The sequence below is a fragment of the Drosophila tropicalis genome, unplaced genomic scaffold (assembly GCF_018151085.1).
Source record: "Drosophila tropicalis isolate 14030-0801.00 unplaced genomic scaffold, ASM1815108v1 contig_593, whole genome shotgun sequence".
Lineage (NCBI taxonomy): Eukaryota > Metazoa > Arthropoda > Insecta > Diptera > Drosophilidae > Drosophila > Drosophila tropicalis.
In genome coordinates, this window is record NW_027173070.1 from 10,077,532 (window position 1) to 10,104,391 (window position 26,860).

Genomic DNA, 26,860 nt, shown 5'->3' on the forward strand with positions numbered 1-26,860 from the left:
TGGTATTAGATTACCTGGTTACTCTCAAGCCTATAATCACAGTTATTGGAGGATGAATTGTGGCTGGTTGTAGCAACTGATGTTTGCGGTGATTCTCCTCCCGTGCTGCTGCTTCTCAACAAATTCTGATAGAGATGCGTGGAACTACTGGAGCTGCTGGACGCCACTCCAACCTCTGCAGCGGTATTAGAAGAAGATGCTGCCGCCGAAGAAGAAGTGGATGGGCATGCGGAATGCATTTGAAAGCCATCGCCAACTGTTTGTGTCACAGTTGATGAAGTGGATGCTGCTGCTGCCATTGATGGTGATGATTCATGCTTATCCACAAGGAGGCCATTGGTGGTAGAATTAATTCCTCCTCCACCGCAACCGCCAACTGCATCACCGCTAGAATTATCGAGGAGTAGTAGGCGATTATAAAACGAAGCTGATGATGACGCGGACGTAGAAGTAGTGCTGGATGATGAGATAAAACCATGATGACCATTCGAAGTAGCTGTTGCTGAAGCCATCGCCGAGGGATTATTCGATGATGATGATGCCTGGGATGATGCCTGAGCGGCTGCTGCCGAACGATAATTGCTGCTATGTCTTAGATAATGGGCAGCAGAGGCGGAGCAACCGGAGCCGGAACCAGAGCCAACGGCAGAGCCACCAATAACACCGGCAGCGGCAGCGGCGACGGCAGCAGCCGATGTTGATGGACCAATTGCATTATTCATGGCAATATCGACAAGATCAAGATCGACATCATCGTCGTCATCATCGCAAATGCTGGTGGTACGTAAGTTGGATAAACCCATACCCAAATAGGCGCTCAGCCCCGGCATGGTGGCCAATGAAGCGGATGTGGTTAAGGGTGTTGAATTTGAATTGCAATTTGTGGCATTTAGGGACGAGAACAAGGCGCTGCTGGTGCTGGACGAAGTCAATGCTGGATGATGATGGAGATGTTGTTGTTGTTGCTGATGTGATTGCAAATGTTGTTGCTGATGTTGCAGATGATGTTGCTGCTGCTGTTGGTGTTGTTGTTGCTGCTGTTGATGTTGCTGATGTGACTGATGTTGCTGCTGTTGTTGATGATGGTGATGATGATGATGATGATGACCCATGCCATTGCCGCCGCCGCCAACGCCGACGCCGATGCCATTGCCGCCTCCACCATGACTGCTGATTCCTCCAATGCTGCTTCCATTTGCCCCGCTCCCTACTCCTCCTCCGATGCCACCTCCTCCACCTCCGCCTCCACCGCCGCCATTGTGGGAGCAACTGCACTCGAGCACAGAGGAAGAATCTTTGGTGTCATTTAATGGCAATGTTGCTCTGCAGAATCAGCAGAAATTGCACAACATTTGGAACGGAACGGAACGATTCGGATCGGATCGGATTAGGGGATGGATGGAGGACGGAGATTAATAGAGAGCGGACAAGAGAGAGAGAGAGAGAGGGTGGGTGGATTAAGAGTGTAAGTGTGGGTGTATGGTGTGTACGGGAAGAGAGAGCGAAAGAGAAGAGAGAAAGCCAAAAGTTGTTGAGAATCATCTTCATCTTCTATTGTCATACAAAACACATTTTCTTCGAATGGTGGTCATTATGTGCTCTCTATTTGGAGTGTTTCTTTGGAAGCGAAAGTGTCAAGTGTTTTAGGGGGAGCTGAGTCTATTTGTGTGTGTGTGTGTGTCGCTTGATCTGAACACACGCATGCAATCGAAATGATAAACTCTTTGTGGCAAACCGCAAGCTTTCATCTTCTTAACCCCGACTCGCTGGACGACTCACTCGGAGGGTTCGCCGCTTCGGTTTTGGTAAGCGGATTATGCTTTTAATTAAATTATGGCTAAAATAAGGGCGGATGTACGTGTATGTGTGACCACGCCTACCATGCCTACTGAATGTAAATGTGTATGTGTATGGGTGATTGCTTCTTTTTTGGCTGTTTGTTTGTTTGTTGTTGATGGTGCAAAAAATATATATATAAATAAACTAATATATGAAGCCATAAATTATGCATGAGATGCAAATACAAAATGCTCAACAGATACACACACAGACACACACACACACACATACACAGTCATACATAAACACAACATAAAGACATACACAAAAACTACAGACAGACAAAACACACAAATATACACACACAAAAAACGAAAACACGAAATGCCTGAATAGAAAATTGCCTCGCACATGAATGCACATAACTAAAACAGGAACACACACACAAATTCTTACACAATTTACACACAACAACCAAAAAAGAAGAAACAAAATGAAGAAAACGAAAGCAAAATGTCTAGAAAACACAAAAAATCTTGGCAAATTAATTCTACTAAAAACAAAATGCTAACAATTTTTCCCCAAAAAACACCCAAACACACTCACATACAAATACCATAAGGTCGGGAATGGTTGAAATAATTTTGAAAAGCTACAACGAACTTTTTGTACACTCTAGCTTAATTTCAATTTGAAGATGTGTTCTAATATCGGTTTATATAGCTAACATTGTCTGGCGACTTTTTTGTATTACGATAAATTTATCTATATATTTTCTGATTTATCAAGGTAAGTTCCCATATTCTTACAATTACAGTTAGATTCTTCCCAAAATAATAGCCCATATCTTCTTGTACATCGAATCGAATGCATTAAATTTCTTTTCTTCATTTTCTAAATGGTTCTAATCACTATTATGGGTTAGTCGTTTTCACAAAGTAAAATGGAGGACTTCTCTTCCAAAGTGATTTTATGGATCAAGCAATACCCTTGAACCAATTCAGTTTCTATATTTCAAAGATCTTCAATGAAAACTATAAATATTATTGGCTAACTACAAAAGTAAAGAGTCTTATTTATAAACTATATATCATAGTCCTAGTTCTAGATCTCCTTTCTCTGTTTATATTTCCATTAAAACGTTTATACCCCAATTGGTAGGAAAGAGCATAAAACGTAGAAACGAAAGAAAATAGAATGAAATATATAAATAAAATAAGCAAAACAAAAAAAGAAAATGTTTTTGTGGAAAAATCTTTTGTAACAGAAATAGTTTTGGTTTGCCGAATTTTTCTGTATTAGTTTTATAACATAATTGCAATTTGCTCCTTTTTCCTTGTTTTTATTTCAATTGCTTAAAAATTCATCAATGCCCCTGGAATTATTTGCACTTTGGTTCCACACACAAAAATAACTACAATAACTATAAAAGAAATGTCCAAATGTCCCACGCACGCACACACACAAACGCAGAGACATCACATAGTAATAAATAAACAATATAGAAGGGAAAAAAGGGTAAAACAAATTGAGCAGATTTCATTGAGGAATGCAGGGTCGATATACTGTATAAATTAGTTGGGGAACGATTTTATTTTATTTTTGCTTTTTATTTGGCCAAGGAGTTGAGCCATATACCCGTTTTCAGTTCCTTTTTCTACTCCTGTGCTAACCGGTATTCACACAAGGCAGAAGACAGGCGACTCTTTTGTTCTAGAGCAAACAAAGGCCATAGAAGAAGTAGTAGAAGCAAAACTAAATTATAAAGAAAATCAACGGTAGGTAAAACGTAACTTAATATAAAAGAAAAACAACAATGAAACGGAATGAACAATCTGCAAAGTTTTATTATCGGCTAGGCGAAATTTGAATACACTTACAAAAAGGTATTCAACTATTGAGGCAGAGATTTGTGTGTACTGATTGTGATCACACATGAAAGGAAGTTTAATGTTTTAGTTATTGCAGTGATTAATGTCGCAATTTGTAGAGTTTTAACTTTAACCTACTCGTACTTCTACGAAATACTGTTTTTTTTTATTACTTGAATATTCATTGCAAACTTTTGTCTTGAAAGTTGATAAATATTTACCAAGGTAACTTTTAGTGGTTAATTTTTATCTCTTTGAATCTTCTCTTTACTCATTTCCTTTAGTTTTTATTAACTCCTAACTTGATTCCCTTTCACAAACTTCGTGGGGAATATTTATATTAAATTTCCATTTTTAGAGAAAGGTAGTTAATAAGAAATCATAGTCAACTTTTGAATGCCCTTAGAGGTTAAAGTCTTTCGAGAGATAAGCTTCTCTTGGCTATTTTGGTTTATATATTTCTATAGTTATTGGAAGTCAGACAAAAATCGTTAGGAAGAATTTATGTTTTTACTTACTTACAACTTCAAAAGGTATTGATAAACTTCTCCATGTCTTGATTTATTTATTTATTTAGAATTCTCAAAAAGTTAATACTGAAGCCCTATAACACCAAGTTAACTGTAGCATTCTGTTTTTGTTCAATAAATAGTTTTCTAATAGTATGCTATATTTTGGTCCTGACATATTGTTTCTTTGATAGCATACTTTTTAGGGCAAAGGTACTCCTACCATGAATAAACAAGATGACAGAATCATTAAAACCTATTGTAAGGGTATGCCCCGCAAAATTGATATTGTTGCTAGTGTTGGTTGTTGTTGTTGTTCTTTAAGGATAATAAACTGACGTGGTCACGAGATGATGAGGCTAGGGTATGTGTCTGTGCCTGTGTGATGGTGTGTGTGTGAGTGGTTTTCACTTGATAAATGCCAGCTGCGTCTTTCAGTCAGGACTTTATGCCATATACTAAGTATATACGTGAGCACGTGTTGGTGAATGGATTGCAAACTTTTGCTCAGTGGAATGAACTTAACGCTAAATCAAAGTCAAGTGTTGGTTAGTTACTAAGTGTGGGTGTTTGTGTGTGTGTGTGTGTGTGAGTAAGTGAATAAGTGAATGAATAAAGTTCAAGTGTATTGGTGAGGTATCTACAAGTGAATATCCCGAGCCTAGCTCAAAATATTACATTAAAGAAAGAAGAATTGGTTGAATTTTTGTGGGGATTTCGTTTTGGTTTTTGTTCTTTGGTTTTTTTTTGGGTGTAGTTACCTTAGCTTTAGCTCCTCATCAATATATTGTAAGAGGCTCCTACAAAAAAATTAAATGCAAAAACAAATACGAGAAGAAGAAAAAGAAAATACAAAAAAGAAAAACAGAATAGAAGAAATATAAGGAATAATAGATTTGGTGTGTAAACAAAATCAAAAATCAATTGAAAAAACAATTTTTTGTTGTTTTAAGTATATTGTTTATGTTTAAATATTTCACAATTTCAGAGTGTTTGTTTGTGTGGAGATAAACAAATTAGTATTGAACCCCCTAAAGAAATTACAAGCTAAAATTAAAGATAAAGGTAATACTTATATATAGATATATATGTATGTATATACATATATAGGAAAAGAGTAAGGGAGACACAGACGGGGGAGATCAAACCCCCAAAAGCCAAATCCAATTTGTTAATATCAATGAGAGATAGAAAAGAAAGTAAAAAGCAAAACAGGATAAACAAAATTCAAAAATTCATTCATGCAAAAGTCAATTTGGCTCAAACAAGAGTAAAAGAGATGGAAATCAACTAAGAGACAGAGAGAGAGATAGAGAGAGAGAAAGAGAAACAAAAGCTGGCCCCAGTAGGTCTTATGCCTAATTAAACGCATCATCCAATTTTCATGGACATAATTTTCGTTTTTTTTAGGTTTTTTTTTTGTGCTCTCTTCTTCGTTTTCAATGCGATTTTTTCCAGCACATTTTCCTAACCGAAAAGTGGAAAATATTGCCCAGATTTGCTTTCAGTTTTCCCGTTTTGCTCGTTGTTTTTCTTGTCTGTGAAAGCAATTAATAATGTTTTTCTTTTAGGCCGCAGCAACGAGCAGAAAAAAAAAAAAAAAAAAAAACCGAAAAGGAAAGAAACAAATATTTTTATTATGCCGCCGCCGCTGTTGCTGCTTCTGCTACTGTGGTTCTTGTTTTTGTTATTCTTTCTGTTTATGAAGGTTTAAATGAAATTAACCATGACGGCGGTAAAACTTTTTGGTCGCCATCATTAACGTCATCATCATCAACTGAAGGAGTTAAGAGCCATCAACGAGGCAAAAAAATATATATAAAGTCATTGGGAAAGGGCGCAACTCTTTGCTTCTTTGTATATGTCAAACGATACTTCCGGCATTTGCTCCTTCTCCTCTACATACACATTTTTAACCTCTGCCTTACAATGTGTAATCCTTTAAGAGAACAAATAACTTCACATCCCTCTCTCCCTCACTCACTTATTCTTTCTCTGTCTTGTGCTTCTGCTGCTGCTGCTGCAACTTGCATCATTCCATCTCTCAGCTGCATGCTGCTCACTGCTCGCACAACTTGGCGTATACTTGATGCCCCCTAATTAATTTCTTTGGAAAAGTTTCTCGTTTTCATTTTGTTTTTAATAACTTTCAGTTTAGTTCTTAACTGAAACTTATCTTAAGCAAGATGAGCAAGAGAAGAAGAGAGAAGGAGAGGGCTAGAAGTTATAGCCATTCTTGTTGCTTATTACAACACAGAGCAACAAATTTCAAGTGCTTAAATGGCAAAGGACCTAAGCTTACAATTTTGCTATATTATTCCTTCATAAAGGAAAATTGTAATCCAGAATTATATGTATATTTTATTAGACTATATTTGCAATTTAAAATAATGTGGTTGAAATGACACAAAAAATCCAAACTAAAGTTAGTTTTCTGTTAGTTAGTACAAACAAACTACAAGTAATGCTATTTTAGAAATATTAATATATTAACTACTAAATTCAATTTAACTGATTAATTCCAACAACATTCAAACCAATTCATCTGTAATTTGGCAACAATTTTAGTAAATTACATTTTCATGTGCAAATTACAGAAATTCTTCTTTTTGGTAATTAATTGGAAAATCCACTCGAGTGGCATCTGAACAAAAGCCGCAAAATAAGGCTATTCAAGTATGGAGCAAGTATTTGCCATTTTAAGGGAGAATCTCGTTTCGTTTATCTCAAAATCATTGTAGCACGCATGCAAAATCTGTTTTGTGTGTGTGCGTGAGTATGCTGCACAGTGTGCATTTTCTGTGTCTATTATTATTAGTATTACTTCGTAGCATACTTTGTGGAGTTCATTCTTTGGTTCGTTCGTTCGTTTTTGTGCTGTTGTTTAGAAGTAATTACGTTTTCCTCTTCTATGTTGGGTAGCCTAGCTAGCTAGCTGGCGGCAGCTAAATATTCCAGTCCAGGCACATCCATCAGTCCCAACGATAGTGAAAGAGAGAGAGACAGGGTAGGAGAGGCCCAGTCAGGCAGGTGGTAATTACACTTATACCCGAGAGTTGGGAGTTTGTGTGGGTGGAAATGTGATGCATAGGTACACATTTGTTCATACACACACACAAGCTTAATGAAAAATGCACAACCTGTGTTTTTGTTTTTCTTTTTTTTTTTGGGCACGTAGAACCAACTAAGCGCAAGCAAGTGTAACTGCAGCAGCAAATACGAATACGAAAGTAAACATAGAGCCAAAGCTAGGCAAGGGAGCTGGCTGGATCCTCTCTGAAGCTCTGTCTCTCTCTTTCTCTGTTTTTCTCTGGGCTACGTGCCCAACTAACTAACTAAAAATTGACTGTGGCAAGTTGTAAGCTGGGCAAATTACATGAACCAGCGGCAGCAGCAGCAGCAAACATGCTCCATGGCATAGTGTTTTTTTTCGCCCCCATGGTCATATCAAAAGAGGAGTGGAAACTAACGTTAACAGAAAGCGCAACACGCGATATAGATACTAGTTGTTGTAGTAGTAGTAGGCGTGGCATTTACAAGTGGGCTGTAAATCACATTAACTTGAAAACGGAAAAACAGAAACTTTTTCTTTTTCGCCATTCGTAGAAGCAAGAACTTAAAGAATTTTTTTTTCAAAGCAAAGACCCTTTTGGGGCTAACCTTAAGGACATGTTCATTATCAATGTGCCGCTTAGTTTCGGTCGTTCTCTAGTTGAACTATAAAGAAACAAAAAAAAAAAAAAAGAAACGAGAAAAAAAAAAAAAAACAAAAAAGACACACAAAATCAAAATGACTGAGTAAAGAGAATTTCTTTCTTGAGAATGAGTGATCCAATAAAACCCGTCCCACTACTATGAGAGTAGAAGCAATATATACACATACATATGTACGTATTTTATATATATACAAAAAAGAATGTATATCTATGTATGTGAATATTAAAAGATAGTAAAACAGAATTAGAAATGAAAGCGTAAAACATGGTGAAAAGCAGAGTTAAATCACAAATCTATGGCAAAAATCACGATGAAAAACCCATTTCCAAACACCATAGCATACTTTTAGGAAGCAAAATTAAGATAAGTGTTTGGGAACTTACATGTCACTTGGTAACGTCTCGGGACTAGAAGAACGCTCATACCACGTGGAATTTGTTGTCGTTGTCATGCCTGCCAAAATAGAGAGAGAGACAGAGAGAAAACGAAAGCTTATTAGCCAACACAACGAGAGAAAGAGATAGAAAATGCCGGTTGCGGTTACTTACCTGTTTTGAGCGTATGGTTTTGGGCTGGAACGCCATTGGCACGCGATGTCATCTTGCTAGCAATGCGCTGCGGCACACTGGCCACCGTCTATGTAAAGATTAGGGGGACAGAGAGAGAGATGAGGATAAATTGGTGTGAGTTAAAGTCAAGATTAGATCCTAAATGCTTTCTGAATTGTGCGTGTATGTGTAAATGAATGAATGGCAGGCGGTGACAAAGTTTTTCCGCCAGCTCTTGCTCTCATCTCATCTCTTTTTGGATAAAATCTCATAAATCAAAATCATATTGGGCCTTCATCTCTAGTTATTTTTGTGATACCCTAACAGATGGTGTATTGGAATTGGTCAGATGTTTGACATGCAACAAAGAGTCGATGTCTCTTTTGTAAGACTGCTTTTATTTAATTCAATAATTTGTCCTGTTAATGCCAACGTAAGCAATATAAAGTAAAATTTTTTATAAACAAAAAGATAGACAACATTTTGTTACAGAATGTTTGAATAAGTTTAAAGAGAGCTTTACTTTTTGATATTTTTAGACATTTTCGGGTGAAAGAACTGCAAGGGCATCTAAACTTCGGTATGGCCAAAACTAACTTTTTTGATACAATCTTTTTTTTTTTTTGTCTTTTTAGAAAGTCATGCATGTCACTTTATGTATCCGTACGGAAAAGTTGACGACGTTGCTACTTCTGTTGTTGTTGCTGCTGCTTAAGTTAAATTTGAATATCTTAGAGGAAGCAATGGCAGCAGCAGCAAGCGAAAAGTTTTGCAGTCTTTTTCGAGGGGACCAAAACAAATTGAAGATTTATGACTTGACATGGCTTCTGCCAGTTAGAGCCCCTAACTTGCCGTCTTATACATACATATATATTTTTGGGGGTTTTTCGAAAATTGTCTTTAAAATAGAGGCCCTTTAGGGCACAAAGGAAAAAATCATTAAATTTACATTAAAAGCGAAAGAAAGAGCGACAAGGACTTAGGAGTCTAGACAGCTGCTAGCATTCCTGCTGCTGCAGCTGTGGTGATTCGTGGTGAAAATTAATTAGGCCAGAGACGTCAGAAAAGTTGTGTGCAGAGGCCATTTGGACAGACAGATAGAGAGAGAGAGAGAGAGAGAGAGAGAGTGAGCGTGAGAAAAAACTCAATTGGAAAGTTCAAGTCAGCCCAAGGTGTTTTCATCTAATGGCCTTTCTAAATCCTTGAACCAACTATTCGCAAGAGTAAACTCTAAGCAAAGAAACTTCAAGAGAGCACCAGAAGGAGCTAACGAAACTCACAAAGAGCAAAGTCAACGAGCCAGCACACTAAAAGCGCAAATAAATTACACACACAAAAAAAGGAGCGGATGAACGAAAGGACCGGTTGGTTCTTACCTCCTCATCGCCATCGAGATAATAATAGAATTGCTGATTGGGACTCTGATACTTTTGCAGCAACTCCTTGGCCACACGCAGCGACATCTCGCATTGGACAAACGGATGCTGCAATAGACGTTCCGCTGTTGGCCGTTTCTTTGGATTCTTGGTGAGAGCCGTCTTGATGAAATTGTGAAATGTGGGACTCCACTTGTCTTTGTTGCTCAATGTGGGCGGCTTAAAGCCGCTCTTTGACATCAGGAATAGGGCACGCATTGGATGCAGATCGAACATTGGTGGCTGTAATTCAGCCAGTTTCTTATAAAAAAAAAAGATGAAAGGAATTATGTATTTCTCATCAGCTTTACAACGTCTATCTAGATCCTTACCAATTGCGGTTATGCCGCAAGCCCAAATATCACATAATTGATTGTAACCGCCTTTACGCTCGACAGCGGCCACCTCCGGTGCCATCCAATAGGGTGTACCTAAAAAACAAACACATAAAAAAGAACGAAAATATTTTAAAATGATTTAATGATATTGTTTTCCAATTGCTTTTAAATGCCATCCAATGAATTTTAATGTTCACTGGCTTCCCAAAGATTTTTTTAACGCATAGTTTTTAACTAAACACAGTCTGGTACAAAAAGGTGAAGAGTTAAGACCAAATTCTAAACTTTTTACAGTTGCTCTCACAATGAATAGAATCATTTCACAGAATCATTACTACGAAAAACAATGTTATTTGGCTTTTTTGTGGTCAGGAAATGAAATTCCAATTACTATTTCTCCTCTACAAGCTGAATGATTGAGTGAAATCCGGATATTGTTACTACTTTGCGAAAACTTTGTGTATTCTTGTTTATTAGTCTCAAATCTGAGATTATTTTGCGGTTTTAAATGTATTTATTCAGAGCTGTTAAGTCAATAACAAGTAATTTTGTGTGGTAAGTGAATTTTTCCATTCAATATTCTACATCTTCAAGCTGTAGTTGTTACGGTTCATAAAAATACTTTTAACCTAATAGACTAACGTTTAGTAGGTAAATTCTTCTGCATAGAAATTTTGAGCTAACCTGCTAATACGTTTTTCTGGAATATAAACATTTAAGAATCAGTTTTCATATGCATCAAATAACAAATGAAAATTCGACAAAGTTAAGGTATACAAGATATATAATATATAATTCATAAAGCTGAAAGCAGTTTAACTGTAACTGAAGTATTTGACCATTGTAGGATCTGTTTCAATCATTTTTCAATGGTTTCACCATTATTCCTTGCGATAGAAAAGTCATAAGAAAGAAAATACAATGAATAAGAAAAGGAACTCCAGTTTTAACAATAGTTTTTTGTTGTCGTTATTTTATTCGTAATCTGTCATTATCTGTATTCTACATATCCGATTCGCTCAATCTTTTGGCTGATGGCTGGTTTAATGAATTTTAAATCCCATTAGTTATTTTGACATTATGCCACTCTAGGGAGTCTGTGATGCAATTGGTTTGAAGTGCAAATCAGTCAAAACAAATTGCTCACAGTTTTGGTTTCTCTTTACACTCTTGGACACTTATGCAACGATTCCAACAAAGAACACGTTTAAATTGTCCAGTTTGCCATTTGTAATTATTTTCTATTTATATCTTCTCACTTTGATCAATGATTTAATGCATTTCATAAATAACTGAAGAACACTCATTGTCTCATTAAAATTGCTGGTTATTAAAAGCTGGCTAGTTTTTTAAATTGCCCTCAAATGTATGCTATGCTAATTATGCAGCAATTTAATAAGTTTTATTTTCATTGTTGTCGATTATGTTTATGTCATATATTCATGGCCGTTTTTTCATTGCGGTTTTTCTTTTTGTTTTTAATTTAATTAAGTTTTTTTGTGCTGATTATTTGGTGTGCGAAAATAAACAAATTGCTGAATTATGCAAAGTGAATACGGGTAAAGACCATCAAAATTGTGAACCATGTAAAACGAGAAGAGAGAGAGAGAGAGAGAGGAAGAGGACGAGACTCATTCTGGTGTTTGGGGTAGTGGAAATTTGTGACACATTTTGCGCTTCATTATGAGCCGCACGTTTTATGGCAGTCGGCTAATACGTCAGCCATTACTCATACGCCACGTTGCAGCAGCAGGCAACATCAGTAGACGGCAAGTGGCATCTGTTGAAGTAGTTTTTGGCATGTCAGCCATTCAGGCAGTCAGTCAGTGAACCGATGAAGCAGTCAGAAATTAATTTCAATTTTAGTTCAAGTCAATGGGCCTCTCTGTGTGCGCGCGTGCACTTCATCTCTTTTGCTCCAAAAGTTAATTGTATTTTCAATTTAATTAAACCTCAATGAAAAGGTGGAAAATCAAATTTAAGTTCCCTGGCCCTGGCCTCGTTTTTTGAAGTCTCTCGAACATCGAGACACAGTGAAACGTAACGTCAAATGACAGGCAACGGAAAGGGAGCCCAAGAGAAAGAGAATATATAGAGAGAGTCTTACATTTTAATTAAAAGGCAACACAACACAAACATGCCCAGAGACAGTTGGGTAAAGGAAAGTGAGGAGCTCAAGTATAATTTTGTTAATTGCAGAAAAAGAAATAAAAATGGCTAGCTGCTAGCAAAAGAGAGAGAAAAATCATTGCCTGCTTTTAGGCTGCAGCTATTTAGGGATAAAACGCATTTCCGGCAACAGGCGGCAAACACATTATGAACACACACTCCCAGACACACACCCACATAGAGGCTGGCTTTCATCTTTATGTTTAGGCGTGGCACATGTCAGAACCAAACGATGTGGAAGTTTAAGCTCATCCTCTGTCCCTCCACTCACTCACCCTGTGTGAGTCTCATCATTTCTTTTTGCCATTGACTCGTTAATGACACTAAAGCACCTTTTTTATTGAATAATAAAAGCGTCAGTCAGCCTGTCGTCACATTTCTCTATCTCTTATATTCTCGTTACCTCTCCTACTCACTCTTTTTCTCTCGCTTTTTGGTTATGTGTTGTCCCTGAGCTTTATTTGTCTTGTTTGCGGTTTCATATGCACCATAGACAGCCGACATACCGAGACAGACAGAGAAATGTTGAGTCTTGTCTGATTGTATGTCCGTCTGTCTGTCTGCTTCTGTCTATATGTCTGTGTGCTTATCACCACATTTGTCACATCAACGGCAACAAAAGCAACAACAATGAAAGAAGAGAGCTCTCCAAAATGATAACAGTAAGCGATGTCACATTGTTTGACAACTGCACACACACACACACACACAGACGAGAAAAGTGAAGAGAAAATGAGAGAATAAGCGTAAGAGTAAGCGAGAGACATGTAGTCTAACGCCCATCTCAGAGTCGTAGGTCGTCGTCATCATCATCATCATCATCATCCCACATCATGATGACGGTTACTCTTGCTGCTTGTCATTTGCACTTGCATACTTTGAGGGGTTTTTGGATTCGGATTCCAATTCGGTTTCTCGGGTTCCTTCACACTTTGTTAAAGTGGTGTACCTTTTATACATATTGACATGACAACGACGTTGCCCTCCGATGTCAGCTTTATGGTTCAAAAAACTCACTTATTTTGTTTACTCGACGAGCATAAAGTGCATTGGGAGTCAAAAGTGGCTAAAATAAAATACATTCTCTACTTTACATACTACACACAACGACCAACACAAAGAATACAACAAGTTCAGGACCCTCTTAGTCAGCCAGAAATTGCAGTCAGCTGAGTCTTTTGTTTGATATCAGCTTTTAGTGGTTATTGCCAAAGAACTTTAGTGTGGCTTAAAATAGTTAAAAGTATGGAAGTTCACTTTTTAATTTAAAGTTTTGTTTGGTAAAAGAAAAACTATGAAAAGAGTTCATAGAGTCCGTGGCCTGGATTGGGCTAACAGAAACTTTAAAGATAAAAAACACATTAAAGGCTTGTTTAAGTGTATGTCTATTATCTAATAGACACGAAAAGTATTCTTTTTAACATTCCACAGGGCATTCCAAAATTAGTTCATATGATTCAAAAGGCGAATTCTTAAAAAAGTCTAAAGTCATAGTTTTTTTTTTGTAATTTTCCAGTTCAAGGCTAAAATATCCTTCTTGGCAACGTCAATTCCCATAATTATTCTTCCTAAGAATCCGCCACTGTTTTTTGGTTACACATACTTGAGTCTTCATTTACAACCTCCTTTAAATGAAAAAAAAGTGCCTAACTGCAGACAATGTCCAAATGGCAATTATTAAAAGAAAACAACTCAAGACAAATGCCAAGTTCTTGAGCAAATTTTAAATTATTAAGTAGATAAACAATAACAAAGAAGACAAAGAAAAAAACCGAAGGATAAAATGATGTCAAAATATATTTACAATAAAATAAACAGCTACCTTTAAACTTTGACTTTTAAGCTTTTTCAGTATTTTTTTTCAATTTTTTAAAGTCAATGACGTTTTAAAAACAATTTTATAGAATATTTTACCTTTTATAAATTTTAAGAATTCAACAGAAGCTTAGTTTGAATAAACAATAACATAAATAATTACATGAGGTGGTTCATGTTAATGTTGTCATGTAAATTACTGAAAAATTTACTCCACAAAAGACTCATTTTAATCAAGAAAATATATATAGCATTAAATCATTGTCTAAGTCTATGTAAAGAATCATTTCAATCAAGAAGGTATATGTATCATAGTGCTTTAATTCATTCCTTTTATTATCTACGAATCTCTAACCAAAGTTATATAAAATAATACGTAGAAATAATTTCCTTAGTCATTTTGTGGCACATTTTTCACTTCCCCACGAATTGTTTTTAAAATAACATTCAAGTTAGAAATAAAATGTTATATACATTTGTGTGCGTGTCTGTGTCAAAAAAGGGTTTCAACCAAAAATTTATCTGCAATGAACTGCTGTCATTTTCGAGTAAACTCTGTAATAAAACAATATGAGTTTTCCGGCTCAGTGTTGAGGGATTTCCTTGTAAAGTTTTTCCTGCAGTTACCACAAATTGCATTGCACATTAATCACAAATAATTGCTGTCTGCTCCACATTTTCCCATTTTCGTATGTACATACATATATATATATATATATATATACTCATCTGAACTGAACATCATGAAATAATAAATCAAATTTATGCTTACAATTAGCGAACAAATGAAATTGTCTTTTCAGAATGTCAAGAGACCGTCCGAGTAACAGGCACTGAAAAATTTATAGCCACACATTAAAAACGCAAAAGGGAAAACTAAACTGCTTAAGCAATTTGATGACAGGATATGGCAGGCAGAAGGAGTGGGAGGTTAAGACAAATCCAATCTTGGTGACTCCATGCCAAAGTAAATCAGAAAATTCTTTACTTTTATGTCAAGCAAAAGCTCAAAAGTCTTATTGAGCATAAAAACGCGCAAGTGGCAGCTTAAACTTGACTAATTTTATGGGCGTGGCTGTGATTAAGTAACCTCAAACCCTTTTATTTTTGTGCTGTTAACTAGCAAAACGGTTGGAGGTAAAAACGGATTTTTTGATAGGTTGGGTTGAAGGTTTCCCAGCTGTCATAACTTAATTAGCCCAAAACGAAAGGTCGCTTCAAAGAGAGAAAGAGAAAAACAGAGGGAGATAGCGCGAACACAAGAGAAAGACATTTTTAATTAAGTGCAAAAGCAATTTGAAATAATTAATTGTGAGTTAGGAACGACAAGCCACAAAATCTCATTATTTATCAAAAAAAAGAAAAGAAAAAATTCGTTTCAACGGCAAATGCAAATCACTTTGCCCCATTCCTTTGCCAACAACTTCTTCTTACTATGATGTCTGCATGTCACGAGATTGCAAGTTGTCATGACTCTAAACGTCTCTCTCTCACAGAATATAAGTTGGTCCTTTTTTACATATAAATTGCGTACACACTCACACACACAGATACATACATTGTGTGCCGCTTTCCCTTCTGTTTAAAGCCTGTTTGGCACTTTACTCGCCATTTTCATTTTTTTTTTTTTTAAAGCGAAAATTCCTTCGACAGTCCACAATTTGTCTAAGTAGTTGAGAATGTTTGGATTTCGAAAGCTTCTTAACGCAACTTAAGGCAACAACAACAAAAACAACAACAGTAACCAACAAACAGAAGCAAAAGCAGAAACAGAAATCTATTAGTGTTAAAAATAAGCAGCTAAAGTGGTGGTAGGTGAATGTAGGGGAGAGGTTTGAGGGGGACGCTGAACGAGGACCAAGGCTATCAAACTCTACCAGAACATTTCTGGAGTGTGGTACTTAAAAAAAAAAAAAGAACTGACAATCCTTGAGAGCGGCATAGAGCTACAGAGTGCGAGAGAGGGAGAAAGCAAAAGCTCGGCTGAGGTTGGACTGAAATTTCTGTACCCTTGCATGTGATATTATCATTTAACTGCTGAACAGTTGTCTCAATGATAGAGATTAAGTAAACAGCATAGCGTAGTTATATGGAAGAAGTTAAACTCAGAGAAGGGTTTGGTTTGAAAGTTAAAGGTGAAAAAAACAAAACTTAAGTGGTTAAAACGAATAAACTAAATACCTAGAGGGGAATTTAGCTAATGGAAAATAACCAATAGCAACTCTTGTTTTTTTTTTCTCTGACTAAATTAATTGAAGAAAGAATACATCAGCCTAGAAAAAAAGAACCCAATAAATTTTGCGTTCACTCGAAAAAACAAACATGCAACTGTAACTTAGTCATCGTTAGGCTAATGACTTATCGAATCTACATTAACACTTTAAGGATTATTTAAGGAGCTTTTAATTTGTATGACTCCCGGGCTTTCACTTAGATTCATCCTATGTCTATCTACGTATCGTAGTTTTTTTTCTTCAGAAGCAAATAAGATATAATAGCTACCATTCTATTAAAGATGTTAAACTCTGTTTTAAAACTAAGTTATTACTTTTTGGTATTGGTATTGAGCTATGCCATTAGGTAATTTATGTCGACAAAGGTCCAGACAAAATCAATATATCTCCCTTGGCAAAGGGTATTAAGAAAGTGGAAAACATTATTTGCTTTTGTGTGCTCCAGTTTGGTCTGTTGGACAACAAAGCACCAAAACGACCAGACCAGAGAGCAGGAATGCGAAAAAGATTGCTTTAACAGGACATCCATCGCACAATGAGGAGTCGGTCCACAGATATGGAAGGACATCTTGCTACTACCTGACGCGTTCCTGCGAACCAGCCAGCTTCTGCCATGGATACATTTTTTCTCCTTATTTTTTGTTTGTTTATTCTGTTGTTGCTGCAATTGAAAAATTTTCCACTCAGCGGGTGAGTGTTTGCTTTCCCTCCTCTGCTCTCCCCACAAACATCCATTTTCTCTTCTTACGCATTTGTTATATAAAAATTTCACAAATTGAATTGTTTGGCTTTATGCTGATGACATTTTAGATTTTCTAACAAAATTTCTAATGGATTATATATACAGAAAAAAAAATTGATTTAAAAATTTTTTCTTTTCTTGATAGTTTTTTTTTTTTTTTTTTTATACCACAATTTCTTAACATATCTTATTCAAGACGTTTCATGTCTGTCTTGACAGCTTTCACCTGGCTGTTGGTCTTTGGTTTTGATTCCGTGCCTCCTCCTGTCTGTCAAGAGCCTGTCAGTAGGAGGTTTTTCTGGTACATAATGATAAACATTTCATTACATTTCAACCTATTCAATGCAGGTAGACCAGACAAAGAGAGTGTGAGAGATGGAAAGGGGTAAGAGAAACATTCGGGGGGGATGTTGTAGAAGAGAGTGTGAAACAGCTTTTCACAGTTTTCCTTTTGTGGCCCGTCTGAGCTTTGTTTGTTTGTTTGTTGGCCAACAAAATTTTATATATTTATATATACATACAAATTCTTCCACCACTTTTCCCCTTTTTACTCTGTGTCTCAGTTTGGCCATAAAAATTGCTCTATTAAATTTGCATAAATCGAGTGTCGAGAGAAAAAAGAGTAGAGAGAGGCAAAAGCTGCAGCAGACCAAAAATGTTTGCGCATTTGTTACAAACAAATAAGAATATATATAAAATATATATATGTATATGTAAATAAAATACAAATATGTGCAAATGCTTTTGTATCTGGTAGGATAAATAGATGGGTAAATGCGGGAGCCTGGGATTGGCTTCAATTCGATTCAATTTTGAAGGCATAAATAAATAAAATGAATTTTCATAGGCCAAAGGGGGACTGCAGCAGCAGGGAGGGGCCAACAAACTGGCTTAAAACTAATTGACTGTGTGTCTCGTCACAAGATTTAAAAGGATAAAATACAAATATTTGTTTTTATTTTATTTTTTGTGCTTTTTAACTTACCTATAAAACTCTTTCGCTTATTGATCGTTGCCGTTATCTGTGCCGAGACACCAAAATCGGCCAATTTAACATCACCATATTCCGTCAGCAATATATTGGCACCCTTAATGTCACGATGCATTTTACCCATCGAATGCAAATATTCTAATCCTTTCAGTGTTTCACGACACATGTAAGCAATTTGGGTTTCACTTAAAGGACCAGTGACCTGATAGATATCCTGTAGACTGCCACCACCGCAAAATTCCATGCATATCCAGAGTTTATCGCGACGCAGATATGAACCATAATATGCTATAATATTGGGATGACGGCAATCACGCATCATAATGATCTCTTGTTGAATGATTTGTATATCATCGGAGGGTTCCAATTTGATGACTTTGATGGCAGCCAGCTCATTGCTTTGAATACGTTTTGCCTAGAAGAGAAAGAAAAGAAGAGAATATTGGAATAAATTGTTATTGATTGTGTGTGCGAGAAAGAGGGGCTGGTTGAAGGGGATATTAATCGAAATCTGCATTTGGAATATCAATGAAAAACTACCCCAAACTAGGTAAATTGGGGTGGGGGCAATCATTGTTCATTGGCTTGTAACGTTGCTGCTATGCACCTGCAGATGATGATGTACCCTTCTCTACCCTTTTTTTTTTGCCTTCATGCTCTGCGGCTTTTTCGCTGCTGTTCACCTTCATTCATGCAAATATTCTGTTCGTTTTCAATAAATTTTTGCGTACGCTTGCATATAAAAATGCCCGTGTAACCATTCGATGATGATGATGATGCAGTGCAGCTCAAACCCACTTACATCCACCTCCTAACCAACCAGACTCACCCCACGCGCCCTTAACCACCTTTACCTCAATTGATGATATTTGCATAGAACAATAAAAGAGGCGGTTGCATTGCATCATCATCATCATCATTCACATCCACCTCATCCGGAACACCCGTGAATGCCCGTGAAGAATATTAAAAACGCACTGCCAAAGACCTTCGGGGTGGGCGAAAATCGAAAATGTTAACTAAATTGGTTTCTCCTGTAAGCTACGTGAAAGTAGGCAGAGGAGAACGTACCAGTAATGGGTGATGGGTGGCTAAAGTTCTTTAGTCAATAAATAATACCATTTCTTGATGACTACTTGAGAAATATATTACAAGAGCCGTGGGAAAAAATAATGAGAGGAATAATCTCGTTCCTAATGAAAGTCTTGCAAATGAAGCATACTTAAAGACGTTTGCTTAGAAATATGAAGCAATTGAAGAATCATAAAATATAATTACAAGAAATTCAACAATCTGATTTGAAAATGTTTTGCTATTTGTAGACAATGTTTCATAAAATAACCATTAAATTTACGATTGTCACCTATTGTCTATAATTATTAGAGCTAAATATAATTATTTGTGGTAAACATTTTGATAATTATTTATTATGATTTGTGTATTTGTATGCATGCAAGTTATAAATTCCTTGTGCTAATTAAGTTGTCTCATTTGTTTAGTTAAGAAAGCCAGCTCCATTTTCGATATGTTTTTTGTCTCTCAATAGTAAAATAAAATGAAGGAGCTTAATAGATACAAGTGTAGCAAATCAAGGTCTAGTCTAGTCAAGGTCTAGTTAGAACTAAACAAGATTATTTCAAAGACATCACAAAAAAGCTGAGCAAGTTGTTTGTACAGATATTTTAAAACCTGCAGAATTCTATTTCCCGCTGAGATTTGTCGAAAGAACTTAATGATCTCAAGTATTAATGCGGATTAAAACCCGAAAATCATAGTTTAAAACCAATATCCAATAAATTCCCAAAAATCAAGTCATTATTTTTATATGTTCTACAAATTTGAATCGTGTTTTTTGGAATCGCAGATAATGTGCAAAGAATACCCAAATTACTGCACTGTAAAATGTTGTAAATTTACATCTTTGATAACTTTGTCCCTTTCGTTTTGTTTTAGTCACGTTAGTCTACAAACAAAAATTAACATAATCATATTTTCCCCTCGTTTCTTTTTCAACATTCAGCGAGAGCAAATCAAACAAGATATATCATTGCTTATTATATTTTTCCAATCGCTACATTTGCCATTAGTTGCGCCTCATTAGCGACCTGTAGTGGCTCTAGTTGAAATTTCCATTGGCAGTGTCGCGTCTTTGCTGCTGCTTCTGCTAGTCTAATTGCACTCAATTGTCGCTCGGAATGGCTTTGACCTGACCTTTATCATTAGAGTGAGTGAGGTGAGGTGGGGGGTGGAATGTGGCGTAGTGCGTGCCAAAAAGGTTGACTAGTTGGTGGGTTGGTCGGTTGCCGCCATCATCATTTGCAATTGTAATGAGCCAGTGCGGAGCCAGGGATTTCTCCCTCTTCTATTCTACAGTACTCTTTATGGCCAGCGATCATCATTACCTTTAAATGCAATTTGATGTTTCGAATGTTTGGTCATAAAATCTGCTGCAACTTTCCTTTCGCCCATCTTTTGACCATTGGTTTCCATTTAAGGGCCACGTGAAGCAGCGGCTTTCCACTTCAGAGAAGCTGCAATAAAGAGTCAAAGGAAGAGCGAGATAGGAAGGGAGTGTGGTGGCTATATCCTTCTCATTTTTATTTGAGTTGCCTTACAACAGCCTTGAAGGTCTGCAAAATGCAGTGGGCCAAAAGCAAACTCTTCCCCTCTCTCTCTCTCTTTCTCATTGTCCTGGCCGCCCACACGCTATGACAACAATGAATGTATCCACTCGGTTCTTTCGTTCGTTGGTGGTTCGGTTGGTTGCTTCTCTGTGTGTGTGTGTGTTTATCCTTGAGGTGTGTGTGGGTTGTGTATGTACGTGTACATGATTCTACCATTTATCCCTGCGTCATGTACTTTACAGCATCTCCGCTCGTTTTTCGCATCTTATCCTTCTCGCCTGCTGCTTCAATTTCAGTTTTTCTTTTTTTTTTTCCTTTAGCTTTTATTTTTATTTTTTTGTTGCATTTATTATTCAATGCGGTAGCAGGCTGGCTTCACCTGTGTTTGTGTGTGTAGGTGTGTTTTTTTTTTCCCCCTCCTGCAATGATATCTTCTCTTGCTTGCCTTAATGAAGATAAAGCGATTTATATTACGGCGATGCGCTTCAATCGGGTTTCCATTACAAGTCGGTGGCTCCTCTGCCTCCTCCTTCACAACAGCTGCATTTTGGTTGCTTCTTTTTCATCTTGCTTAGTCGTCGTCCACAGTTGACTTGTCAAGGCTTTTCTTGTACTGGGGTAAATAAATTATGCGTGATTTTTCCGACAAGTTCCCTGTGGCCTGGGCAACAACAAGATGAAAATGAAATGCTGATGGGGGGATAAGAGAATGACTCCTGTTATCCTGCTCCTGCTGTTGTAAGCACAAATAAAAAAAGATGCTGCTACTGCTGCTGATGGTGCCTGGCAGGAAGCGAGCACAGCACATCCTTTTTGGCCCTGAGATATGCAGCATCAACAAAATTTATAATGAGCTGTGCCAACGTCAACTAAAAGTCTCTCTCGCTCAGTTTCTCACTCACTCTCTCTATATCTCTCCGTGTCTTTGTTGTGCAACAACCGGCTCAAAGTTATTGCTAAGTTTCCTATTCCAAATGCAATTGCATAAAGTCAGCCCTGAAGCTAGGGCCAGAGCCAGTGCCAGGAGTCAGACTGACAACGAAAACTTTTAATGACTTATTTTCGGTTTCAATTTCAAGAGTCCAATTGATTTATATTCCCCTCACTTCAGCTTTGTCGACTTCTCCTTTGCCTTGTTGTTGTTATTGTTGTTGACATTTTGTTGGCTTTCTTCTGTTCTTAGTATGTTGATTTTAATTAAAAATGTATTAAAATCACGGCCATTAAGCAGCAAATAAATTAAAAAGCCATTAATGAGAAAAACATTCTCGAAAATAAAATGTATAACAAATGCAACGAATTTCTATATGCCCTTGCCAAGTGCTCCTAAGTCACATAGCAATAATCTTCAGTAACTTAGATGTAAAATTGAAATGTTTGCAAGTTATCGTAGTCAAAGGACACAATAATAAAATAAACTTTATGTATTTTCTAATAAATCGTATCATCTAATGTGAAACGACTTAATATACAGGCCTATTGATAAGATAATTTTTGAGCTACAGAATGAAATTTAAGTACGTTTGTGAAAGATTAAGATAAGAATGACAAAATCAAACTAGTTAAAAAGCATTTGCAAATAAAACCTGAGTTATTATCATTATGATTTGCACTCGAACACTAATTTCTACCTTAAAAATTTGAGAAATTGGCAATTTATCGCAATTTGTGTTTGAAAGAGAGAGATGATAGATAAATTATAGATAAACATTTTATAATTCGATTTAAGTATATGCTTAATATTTGCATATACTAATTTAATTAGTCTATGGGACAAGAATACTAAGAATTCCTCAACCAGGTTAAGCTTCGATTAAGACAGATAACTTCAATGACTTAATTGAATACAGATTAAGAACCCATTCTACACTTTCTAAATGAAAAGAATGTGTGTGTATCTCTTTTTGTCATTGCAAGTTTCCAATCAATTGACAAATAACTCATTTTTGAGAGTATTAAAAATATACATATATGAAAATTTCATTAACCAAAAAATATGTGCGCTGTAATGTATGCTATGTATTTATGTACATATTTTGAACAATTAATGAAATGCCGTTGCAAAAAGAACAAGGCATAAGTGGGCGTGGCATGGAATATACCGCTTCCTACGTGTATATGTGTGTGCTCATAAATGTGTTATATAATCATTACAATTTCCGACATATGTATCCACGTATGCACAACTTCATGCATATCTGCATGAGTAAACAACAACAGGAAAACGAAGTAAGCAAAAGAGAAGAGAACTCTTGGCATTACTTCTCTCTTACATTCCATCTGTATAACTCTCCCCTCTCTCTCTCCATTTATGGACAAGATATTGTGGCTTTTTTCGCATTTTTTCCACACCATTTTTTATTGCTATTGTTGCTAGCGTTTTGCTTGTTGTTGTTGATGTTGTGCTATATCCATAATGCATTTCACGGGTTAAACACAATTTTCAGTCCTTTATTGTTATGCTAATTGCTTCGACAGGACACATCATACAGACAGCTTAATTTCATTTTACAGAATTTCACACGCATTGCTGATTCTGAATTCTGTTGAATTATTATTTTTCTGTTTTTTTATTTCCATTTCGTTCAGTGTAAAACCTTAATTCAATTTGCAGTGACATTTAAATGCAAAAGGTTCGTTTGCTGGGTGAACATCGAATTACAACAAAACGCGAATCGATGGCAAAAGCCAATTTCGATGTGACTGGGTCATAAAGTATATCTCAAGTATTCATATTATCCCACTTGAGAAATCCAAATCGAGTCTCTTCCGTTCATTGATGAGCTCGCAATTTTCAAGCAATTTTTCACACAGAAAACGAACATCGGCACGGGGGGAGAAGAAGAGCAGATATGGCCTTGTCTCTTCTTTTCTTTTATTATTAATTTTATCGTTGACTGGCACGAGTCACCAAAAAAAAAAAAAAAACAAAAGCATTTGGCGCATTCAAGTGGTGCCCCATCAGATCATCGTGAGTGAGACAGTCAAGCAATTGGGGGTCTGGGTCATTGCCAAGACAACGTAGAGTTTGGCAGCTCGTTTAGCATTTTTTTTTTCTTCTTCTTTTTCTTGCTGCGTACTCTTAGACAGACGACCATGTGGTAAATGCAGGGAATAGGTGGTTGGGTGGGTGGGTGTGTAAGGATGTCTGTTGATGCGCAGGAAATTTATCAAATTTGTCACTGAGACACTCACAGATAAAAGGCTAATGGACAATGCGTATGCTTCAATGGTTGAATCGATAGATGGATGGATGGATGGAAATGTGCGATAATCAATCAAAATGACCAATCAATATATGCAATATTGACATCGCACATTAGAGAATATTGTAATCAAATTGTAATCAACTATAATATGAACCCAAACGAAATGCCATTTAAAATGTACGCGGTACATAAATTTTTAGACATTTGAGAAAAGATCGAAAAAGGTTTTAAATGACAGAAATAAAGCAAAGAGCTGTCCGCTGGGTCTTGATTATCAAAACTATTGAATAATACATATACATATATTCTCCATGAAGGACTAATCTTACGTAATGTACACGATTGAAGTTTTAAACAAAAAAGAAAAATTGTGAATTTCGTATAATTTGCATAAAAATCTATTCAACTAAATATCAAAATATCTTAAAGAAAATGGAAAAGTTTATAATGAAAATTTATGCAAAAACTACTTGGGTGAATGACCTCTACCACCTGCTGAACGACATAAATTCCTACATACATATTTTCAAAGAGTCTGCTCAATTCTACTGCATTATTTATATTTAGTTTTCTCTTTTGTCAATTTCCTTATTTCATTTTCCCTCATTTCCCACATTTTCCTTTGCCTATCCCAACACAAACAACATTGCGAATGGTATGGAAAAGCCAAAATTTTGCATTGATGAATTGCAAATAAATGTGGGTACAGAAACACAGAAAGAGAAAGAGAGAGAGAGAGAGAGAGAGAGAGGGGCAACATAGCGGGAGACCTGAAACCAAAGTAAAATGAAAAACCAAAATGTTTTTGTCATTGTCAATTTAATATATCAGGCCACGCCCACTCAAAAGAGGCACGGAGAACAGAATTTGTCAAAGCTCGAAAAAAAAAAAGAAAATGTTTTGTTGTCATTTATTCTGTCTGGTTTATTTCGGTTTTGTTTCGTTTCAATTTTTATTATTGTTCACTTTTTTGTTGTTGTTGGTCTTGTTAAGAGTGTTGAGTGTGGTCTGTATTTGTGTGTGTGTGTGTGCGTGTGCATATTTTCCACAACAAATATTTGCCATTTTTCGCTGTCGCTTTTTTTTTTTTGTTTTTCAGTTAATGCGGGCATTATGTCAGCTTTTCAAATTGTTTATTCGTGTACAAAGTTAGAGAGAGAGAAATGGTGTGAGGATAGCGAAAGAGGGGGATGGGTTGACCCCCCCCACTCAATGATAATGGAAATCGTTTGTTATCACAGGCAACTCCTCTACCCCCATTCCATACTTCATCCCTGTTTTTCTTTTTATTTGGCATTGCAAATGAACTTTGTTGAACCTTGGGCAAAAATTTCAATAATTAAGAGATAACAGCAAATTCGGAAATGCCCCTGAACTATAATTATGTCTATTTTACCGTTAATTACACACACAGAGATTGCGAATCTCTGTGAATGTGTGTGAAGGAGTAAGTGAATGGGTTCTGAGTTATGCGGGTTGTGTGTGTGTGTGAAATTTTATTATTTCCACACCGTTAAGCAATTAAAATTAATAAATACAAAAAGAGAAGATGAACATTTTTTATCGCTGACACTCGATAATAAACATTCGCCGAATAATAACTAAAGGAAGCAACAGAAAAAGAAATGGCTGAAAACGACAGAGAAGCAAAATGGAGACAGGCACCGCATTATCCACATGGAAAGTGCCTTCCTCCCTACCTCCTACTGCGTGCCTTGATAATTTTCATAATGAGCGTGCACTTGAACGCGGCGCTTCGATAAAACGAGTTAAATAAAAAGTTGTCAAAGGGCGATGGAGCTTTAAGCCAACGCAGACAGAGACAACAAAGACGGAATACAAAAGCATCAAACGGAAATGAGAGTCCAGTCGGAAGGGGAGCCAGCAAAGGGAGGCCAGTGGCCCAGGACAAAACAGAGTCACAGAGAGAGTCAGCGGAACTGAGAGACTGACTGAGCCAGACAACAAGGGGTGCTTTGAACTCATCGCGGGGTCATTACCAACTCACATGTGTGTGCTTATATATGAATACCCTGTAGGACATAGGTTATAAATGAGAATATATATTAACATTCTGAAGAAGTAAAGGATGTAAGGAAAAAAGTTCATTATGAAACCAAAAATAAAGTAATTTCTGCCAAACTTTGGTTTAGATGAGAGCAGAGATATAGAACTGAATACATTAGGCATAGCAATCAACTTGCGAATTTATTAAGTCAATTAAATTTAATTAAATGAGTTGGATATAGCAAAGATTATAAATTGGAGACTTTAAAAAGAACCTATGAAACTATTAATCCTACAGTTGAGCACTTTTCCATCATGTGGAAAGAAGATTTAAAAGAAAATACATTAATTATTATTATTATTATTATAAGTATAGGATATACATAGTTGTACACTATCACCTAACTATATTTTACAAGCACTGGCAACTAAGGCCTTCGGCTTAGACGAAAACTACATCCATACACTTGCCTGGAGTCGAACCCGGGTCCTCGTTGTTCAGTTGCCCAAATGACTGGGTCACTTAGACAACTCATCTACCGAGGACTGCAAAATACATTAATGTTTTTATTTATTCGAATGAAATATTAGTTTTTCTTTCTCCTACGTTAGTCCTGGGTTTAAACAACTGCTAATCTCGCCCAAAAACTGGCATTTGGGATGATTTTCAAACTGAATTATAGCAAGTGGAACCAAAGTTATTAGCCATAGAAATTAGTTAGTCTTAAGCCACACATCACGTTATTAAAGGGTATCTTTATGTTAGTTGTAACAAAGGAAATGAGGGAATTTAGTTATAATTGCTAAACCTCTATCACTGCAAGCAGTGCAGCCTCACATTAAGAGTTTTTCAATTGCAGATAAAAGTTTTAGAGCTAAAAACTGCTGGGGG

General features: G+C 36.4%; 1 protein-coding gene across 8 annotated transcripts in view; it reads right to left on the bottom strand.

Annotated features, from left to right (window-relative positions):
- hppy (MAP4K3-like protein hppy) overlaps nt 1–26,860 on the bottom strand; it is a 60,710-nt gene that overhangs the window by 2,123 nt on the left and 31,727 nt on the right. For 2 of the 8 annotated variants that reach the window (XM_068288604.1, XM_068288603.1), the window contains exons 3-10: nt 18,123–18,543; nt 10,172–10,270; nt 9,801–10,099; nt 8,425–8,512; nt 8,260–8,329; nt 7,820–7,876; nt 4,921–4,959; nt 15–1,323 (exon numbers count right to left, since the gene is read on the bottom strand). In XM_068288604.1, the coding sequence (XP_068144705.1) occupies nt 15–1,323; nt 4,921–4,959; nt 7,820–7,876; nt 8,260–8,329; nt 8,425–8,512; nt 9,801–10,099; nt 10,172–10,270; nt 18,123–18,543 (2,382 nt within the window). The remainder of the gene's footprint in view (nt 1–14; nt 1,324–4,920; nt 4,960–7,819; nt 7,877–8,259; nt 8,330–8,424; nt 8,513–9,800; nt 10,100–10,171; nt 10,271–18,122; nt 18,544–26,860) is intronic. The other 6 variants (XM_068288608.1, XM_068288605.1, XM_068288610.1 and 3 more) reach the window with 6 other exon arrangements.